This window comes from Nicotiana attenuata, chromosome 3 (assembly GCF_001879085.1).
Source record: "Nicotiana attenuata strain UT chromosome 3, NIATTr2, whole genome shotgun sequence".
Taxonomy (NCBI): domain Eukaryota; kingdom Viridiplantae; phylum Streptophyta; class Magnoliopsida; order Solanales; family Solanaceae; genus Nicotiana; species Nicotiana attenuata.
In genome coordinates, this window is record NC_031991.1 from 28171691 (window position 1) to 28179896 (window position 8206).

General features: G+C 35.8%; 1 protein-coding gene across 1 annotated transcript; it reads right to left on the reverse strand.

The window, feature by feature from the left end:
* LOC109223443 (armadillo repeat-containing protein 6) lies at window positions 765-6925 on the reverse strand. The gene is made up of 8 exons (XM_019387754.1): window positions 6633-6925; window positions 6248-6547; window positions 5090-5373; window positions 3932-4060; window positions 2725-2847; window positions 2261-2368; window positions 1440-1618; window positions 765-1122 (listed from the first exon to the last, which is right to left on the reverse strand). The coding sequence occupies exons 1-8, from the start codon at window positions 6778-6780 to the stop codon at window positions 999-1001; spliced, it is 1395 nt and encodes a 464-aa protein (XP_019243299.1). The 5' UTR covers window positions 6781-6925; the 3' UTR covers window positions 765-998.

Sequence of the window (8206 nt, forward strand, 5' to 3'; positions counted from 1 at the left end):
GGAGGGGGGGTTTATGAAAACATTATATTGTAGATGTCAATTTATTACTATTACGTTGTAGATAATTTTCCTGAAGAAGACTATCCATTTAGTACTCCATTGAAGTTTATCTACAAGCAGTTTATGCAGGCAGGTTGCAAGCAACTCAAATAAATGACTTGCAACAACTTCTTATTAAACAGGCAGGTTGCGAGCAGCTCATGCAGACAGCTTACAAGCAGCTCAAAAAAAGCCTTGCAGTTTTCTGAAAAGCGTTGCAGTTGCTTCCTAAAAAGCCTCGCAGCTGCTTCCTTTCTTCTTTGAATAGATGAGATTTCAATTCATTATGTACATCAGTTTGAAGTTAAATAATATATCAGCTTCTCTCTATACTTAACTTAGGTTTATTTACTTTGCGGTCGTTATTATATATTTAGCTCATTTCTGCTGTCACCATATTCTTGAACCGCTTTGCCTTCAAAAATTAAGTACTGCTGCTGTATCCTTGATATTTCCAATTTTCTGTCTACTCAAACTTGAAGAACTTCCTAACAAGTACTTTCATATTACAAACATTTCTTAATAATTGTTACGGTGATTAATGTAATCAGTTCTTTCTCATTTTCTTATTGACTACTATGGAGTAGTAAAGTCAAATATCTGTAAGTGAAATTACTGTTGAATTTTTTGACGTGCGGTCCACTTTGACTATTAGCCATAAGGATGTACTAGTAAACTGTGTTTCTTAGAATTTAAATTAAAAGTTATACTTGTACACTTGAATATGATATGGAAGATATTCGAGTTATAATCAAAACAAAAATCATAAAGTTATAAAATCATACATCTTTTAAGCATAACATACTCTTTCAATTGATAGACTGTAAGTATTCGAGTATCTGGAAGTGCATCGACCAAGCGAAGCTATCCAAAATAAACGGCATGATCTTCTCCCTTTTACAGGCCTAGAGAGTTGGTGCGGACAACAACAAAAACTTAGCTCGGATTACTGGTGTGGATTACAAGTTATAGTTATCTAGTCCAAGATCCCTAAGTGCATCAGTTGCAGCATTCTTACAGCTCTTGTGATTCATCTTAGCCTTTCTGATGAGCTTCTCAATGCCGTTACCAAGCAAAATAGTTCTGAAAACAAAACATGAAGTAATTTCATCAAGGAGCTTCACGATGTCAAAACTTTCCTAGGAAACTGGCTGACAAAAAACTTACCAGCACCCAATGTTTGGTTTTACCATGATGTGGTGACATTAAGGTGATGATATATATAAACTAATCAGGATTAAGTGATTAAAGTTCAAGTAAAAGATATATATAATGCGTTATTGGTTTGCTACAGATGCCGGGTGCGGAAAGTTTTTTCTGGCCGTCTACCCTTACAAACTGGCACATCAAATCCTTAACATATCAGCAGAAAGAAAATAAAAAGTCTAGTGGGCACTTGCCTGTTTTCAGGATTCCTAACCACAAGATTTCGAATCATGAAACAACAGCTTTTTAGCAGTTGCTCTGATTCTGGAAACCTCTGCATAGCTTGGATAACAGTATCACCAGCTCCAGCTTCAACTGCACGGGCAGCATTATTTGGAGACCTCAAGGACAGTACGGTAATCATAGACATGACCTGGAAAATGGAAAGAGCATCAAAGAGGTGTTATGGTGACTAAATTGTGTACATGCAGATAGTACTGTTTTCAAGTATAACCATCACCGCATCAACATTTTCCACCACCAGTCACTAAGGGGAAACTTGTGTGTAATATATAATATATAAAAAATATAGTATCAGAGAGTGAAACTAAAAAGAAATAATTACTCGTATGATTGCATTTTTAACCTTCTGAAGTTTCTAACTAACAAGGTGGTTGGAAGGGTATGACCGGAAGAAAAATGTGACTAAGTGTTACACTAACCGGCTTTCCCTCAATTGTTGTAGATTACCATTATTGGGCGACGGGTTCCAAAAGTTGCAGTAGCTTCCATACAAGAGATTCCCCTTTCTTGGTACTCTTTACATCCACAGAAAGAGATACAAAAGAAGGGGGAAAAAATATATATCTGTGTTTGTTCTTCTTAGATGATTCTTTCAAGTCATCATTTAAAAAAAAAGGGGTTCTTTTTTATCCAAAACAAAGGGGGTTCTCTTAACAATGACTCAATCAGTCAATTGATGGAGGTCTTTGATATCCAGCCATACCTCTCCATGCCACCCTTTTCTAGAGAATAATGATTTGGAGAAAATTTATGTAACAGCTAATGGTATTACCTCTTGTAGCATAGACGGATCATCAGAAAATCTTGTTGCAAGTTTAATAAGCTTGTCCATGCCACCCTTTTCTACAATAGCACTCTTGTTTATGTCACTTCCTGCCAACTGCTCACTATAATATATTAAAATTTAATTTTAAGTAGGAAGACAAATAGCAGAAAATCAGTTCATGAGGACCAAAGGAAAGCTGAAGTTACATGCACAGCTTGAAACATGATTCAGACTATACAATCTACTTAACACGAAAAATTCAGTTTGTATATCAGAAACTAAATCTAAAGTGTACAAGTATGCTATGAGCAAAACTTCCGAGACAATAGGGACTTCTAGCTACATCAATACATAGGCACAATCAGATGCTAAAATTAGCCAATCTGCCATATCAAAAGGAATCATGCTTACATTACCAAATTTTCATGGAAGATAAACATATATGTTTGAATAAATAATCAACTTTGCACCTTAGATAACAAGGAGCAACAAGTTCTGGCTACAACTTTTTCACCCTGTTCACTGCTGTCATCTATGCATAGAAGAATTGCATCTATACCACCATTATCAGCAACAGCTCTGCATATTTCATCCTGAAGCCAAGAGTAGAACAGAATTAACAATTAGGAACTATAAAGCAACTGACTCAAACTTACAAGTCCCTGACTACAGGAAAAATGTTATGATCATCAGTTTGTTATTAGTGGAGCCAACGGCAGCTAAGAGAACTTACAACTAATGCCTTGCCACCTAGCTGAGTACATGCTAGATGCAGTTGCTAATCAAAAAAATTTCTTCTAAGGGTTGAAACAATATTCACTTTCTCAAGATAGTAATATTTCCTTCAGAGCTCATTTACTTTTATTGCACCTTGCATAAGATAATTTATACCTTAATACTGCTAGTCAAGGTACACATTGTGTATTATGACTAAAGTAGCAATCTTCCAAAACAAGATGAGTCATCAAAGTGACAATTAGCAATAAAAATAAAATGAAAAATTGACAATTAGCTCCTGAAAATGATCGGTTCACATCATTCTTGTACCTTTAATACATGAGGACTAGTGACAAAACTGTTTCCTGTCTTAAAGACTCATAAGCCCATCTAACGGGTTAGTCAGTTGACGACAATGCTGCAGGGAAAATTTGATTAACTACAGTTAACGTGGATCTATGTTAGCATACAACAACTTATCACTTACAGGGAGGGAGAGTGCACAGATATGGAAGGCAGGGGCGAAGCTATTTTGGTTGAAGGTTGGTCAACTGACCACCCTTCGCCGAAAAATTATACTACGTATAAGGTAAAATATTACTTGTTATTGATTAAAAACAGACTTTGAACACCCTTGCATAGCCCACTGGTAAAGGGTGTTCAAAATTTGAACACCCTTATTGGATTTCCTGGCTTCACCACTGATGGAAGGGATAGTGTATTTCTTTTTTTATTGTTGAAGGTAGTAGTTTATTGATTCCAGCAACAAGTGTTGTAAGTTAATCACATGAGGGCCTACATTATGAATAGTGTAGTGACTAAAAGGGATAGTGTATTATGACAGATCAAAGGAAGATTTAAGTTTAAGGGGTTTAAGAATGCTGATATGCAAAATGCAAAGTACACAATAAACATATTCCTTGTGTCTTGAATATATTTCTTACATTATTCAGTACTTACATTAACAGCAACAGCCTTCAAAGCAATGCTTGCAGACACCAGACTAGGCGACTTGATCCCTTCATGAAGTGAACCAACAAGCGCTTCGACAATTCCAATTTTGGCAAACCTTCTGGCGTACCCGTAAACCTACAGTTGAGAACAATAACATTTACACAAAGTCTCACTGTTTAAAGCAAGTCTTAGAAATGTAAAAAAATTCAACCATGATTGTTAAAGCCATATACTCTCTTAAGGTCGTCCTACCATACCAATTCAACCAACTCCCACCCCAGTTGATATCTTCATAACCCAGAACATTCATAAATCAGTAAATAAGTGGATCTAGGATAAGAAGTTCAAGTTCCATATTAATACAGCATCCTCCATTTGAATGTATAGTTGGTTTATCTGGAGTCAAGGGTCATTGATCTGCAGTTCAATCATTGGGTCAGCAATAATGGATTCACTAAAAATATATTTTTCTCCTCAAATATGAATGTATAGTTGCTTCATTGAAAGTCAATTTGAACCGGTTTGAAGTTAAATAAAAAAATGAAGCTGCAAATCTTCACTTTTAAAGAAAACCAAATAATAAAAGAAAACTGGTCAAAGATGATCAAGCTTAAATTTTGCTAAGCGATCTGTGTCATTTAGTTTGCCACAAAAGAACTTATAATCTAACAATTTACTTTGTACTTCACAGTACCTTTTTGGTTCTACATTTAGTATATTTACTTTACATATTTAAAAAAACTAAGAATTTTGTCACAATATGATGTACGACTAGCATAATGTAGCTCTTATTCAGGTGATATAATCAAGGTTGTCTGGAAATATAAAATAGGGAGAAATCTTCAGATTTTCAATAGTTCATGTGGTAATGACTGAATTGCTTTTGTCAGAAGTGAGCGTCGATGCAACGATACAACCTGAAAGACTGCTAACTTAGAAGTGGTGCTTTTGGGAACTTCATCATATACTGGTCCAGCCAGGTCACAGATCATATTTATCTTGTTCAGTTTCAAAAACTAGCTTGATCCCAAACTTATCAAAGAATAGAATAGATTGCACAAATCTATCCATGTGAAGTATTCCACCTGTATTATGGTGACAAAACTCTGGATCTCATGAACAATTAACATGAAATAGCAACTAATACTATAAATGTTTACTTACTTCAGAGGCAACAACACGATTATCATCAGATGTTAGCAAGACTCGTAAAGCGTCATATAAATAAGGAATGCTCCCCCTACTATATTCTCTTAAACATTGAAGAATCAGCTCATCAATTTTCAAGCTCATAAATGCCTCCTTGAGGACCTCATTACCAGTTGCAGCCGCAGAAACAACAGACAATCCACTGTTCAAGATGCTTATGTTTTCTTTCCTATTGTTTAGGATATTCATAACCATCTTTGGACCATTACTCTCTCTAAACATTTCAGTGCTCTGTAGATCTGCACATGATACAATTATGCATATTAGACATTTACCACTGATAATATCAACTTTCCCATTTAGACATAAGGGCATGAAAAACTGCAAAAATAGTCAACCATAATTTTACAAATATGGAACCGATATTTAGGCAGTATGAGTTACATGTCTATGTGTCATCTCATAAGCAAATCAAAATTATAACAACAACAACAACATACCCAATGTAATCCCACAAGTGGGAAGCGAATGAAAATTTAAAATTATGACTTGAGAAATTTCTACATTACGACTTTCAAAATATTACAACACCCACTAAGCATAATCATTTGATTCTCTAAACCTGCTAGTGATGCATGAAAAGTGTAAATAGATGCTGTCATGTTGATAGGTCTGCAACAAACAATCCCTAGTCGTCCAAATAATGTACTAACGACTAATGCTTCAGATAAGACGTAGGAACTACGATTTGCTTTCTCAAAAGCACGGTCAGCTCAAAAACCTTCATTTTCTGTTTGTGCTAGACGCATGCCTCCAGTAAATTACACAGAACAACTGAACGGAAACAAAAAAGATTTACAATTTTAACCCAATTAAAAGCATTTGTTGTAAAACACTAAAACTATAAGTAAACATTTCATTAGAAAGAACAAGAGCTAGATTGCGATGTTCAGTTTCACGCCCAATATAAAATAGTGGAGTAAGAAAACAAGTATATGTGCTGAAAATCTGATAGCATGTGATTGGAAAAAAGGATGTATTACATCCAGCATCTCATTATATATTATTTCTTCTTCTTTAAAATAATTGAAAAGTAACAAAGTCATAACTTGCGCATTCCAATAACACGCATTCCCTCAAGAAACATTAATGTACTTAAAATATGTGTCATACCATGAAGTAAAGAAGCCAACGTCTTCAGAGCTGAAACAAGGCCCTGATCGAATCCACTCCCAAGTTTACAACATATGGAACACAGCAATCCTACAGCACCATTTTTAGTTGCTATAGCAGCATTTCCTGATCCATCAACATTACACACATCATTTAACTTATCTAACCATTCAACAATTTGTTTCACGTCGCTCTCATCCCCGCCTCCCTGCTTCCAATCACGATCCAATTCCTTCAGCCTCTCAAGTGATTGAATTACCGGATTTTCCTCCCCAGATCCCGAAACGCTAGTCACAATACCTGAGAATGAACATGAAACAGACTGAAGTAAGATTTAGTGAGAAAGGGGGGGGGGGGGGGAGTCTGTTACTGAAACTAAACATACCGGAGAGATCGACGCCTTGGAGAGATAGGGTTTGAATAGCGTCTTCAAGGGCTTCTGTGGGGTCCATTCCAAGATCTTCAATATTTTCTTTCACTAATTCATCGAAGGCTTGTTGAGATATTGTGCGAGCGGAGTTCGGTGGGGCCATATTCGCCGTCGACAGCGACCGATTGCTCGGTGCAACTAACCACGAGTCTGAGACGGTGAGAGGGAAATCGCCGGCGGGAAGCTGAAGAAAGAGAGTGCGGGAGATGATTTTTGGAATTTTTGAATCAAACAGACGTCGGTCCACAGAATATTGGGCTGATTGGCCTAATTTTTTGTAAAAATTGCACGGGCGACCCTATTTTGTCGCCCCCATTTAACAGGAAAAATTCAAAAATAGCCAGATTTACAAGTGGTCGTTCAAAAATAGCCTAGTTTCAAAAGTAATCGAAATTTAGCCACTTTTCATGTAAATATAAATCTGAGCCAAAACACTGTTCAAAATCCGAAAATACGCCAGCATATTATACTGGAGTTCCAGGATAAGTATGCTGGAACTCCAGCATAATATGATGGAGTTCCAGCAAAGTATACCGGTCTTGTATAATATGTTGGAAGTTCATACACAAGTGCTCGAATCTCCAGTATATTATGCTGGAACTTTCCGTGTGTTGGAGTTCCAGCATAATATGCTGAAAGTTCATACACAGGTGCACCGAACTCCAGTATATTATGCTGGACCGGTCTCTGTTGCAGCAAAATAGTGGCTATTTTTCATTGACTTGGTAAACGCTGGCTATTTTTGAATGACCAGTCCGAAAACTGGCTAGACCGTGCTATTTTAACCCATTTAACCTATACCCATTTTTTAAAAAAGTTTTAACTTATAACCACTTTTTAAACAACTTCAGCCCCCTTTCTCCTCCTCCTCCTCCTCCTCCTCCTCCTCCTCCTTCTTCTTCTTCTTCTTCTTCTTCTTCTGCTGCTTTCTTCTGCTGCTGTTGGTGCTGCTATGAAACTTCAGTTCATGGGATGATTGCCATAAGTATGTTTATCAGATTATTTAAAAATAAATTATAAATAATTACGTAAGTTAGTAGACAATAATTTGTGAATATTTCCACGTAATTATGTTCTTTTCACGTTTATTGTTTCCAAAATTTATGATTTCGATATTGTTGGCAATCTGATTATTTTATAATAGTAATACACTATGAAAGAATAAGGTGATTATTTATATAGTATGTTAGAAAGCTTTATCAAAAACTTCAGCTTATATAGTGCTGTAGTTTTTACAAATGAACTAAATAACTTCAGCATCTTCTGCTTAAGTTTTTGAAAAAGCTTTATGACAAAACTAATGAATCCAGGACAAAAAAACTTCAGCTTATATAGTGCTGAAGTTTTTACAAATGAACTAAATAACTTCAGCATCTTCTGCTAGAAGTTTTGAAAAAGCTTAATCCAAGGACAAAAAACTTCAAGCTTATTAGTGCTGAAGTTTTACAAATGAACTTAAATAACTCAAGCATACTCTGCTGAAGACTTTTGAAAAGTTTAATAGACAAACTAATAAATACCAGACAAAA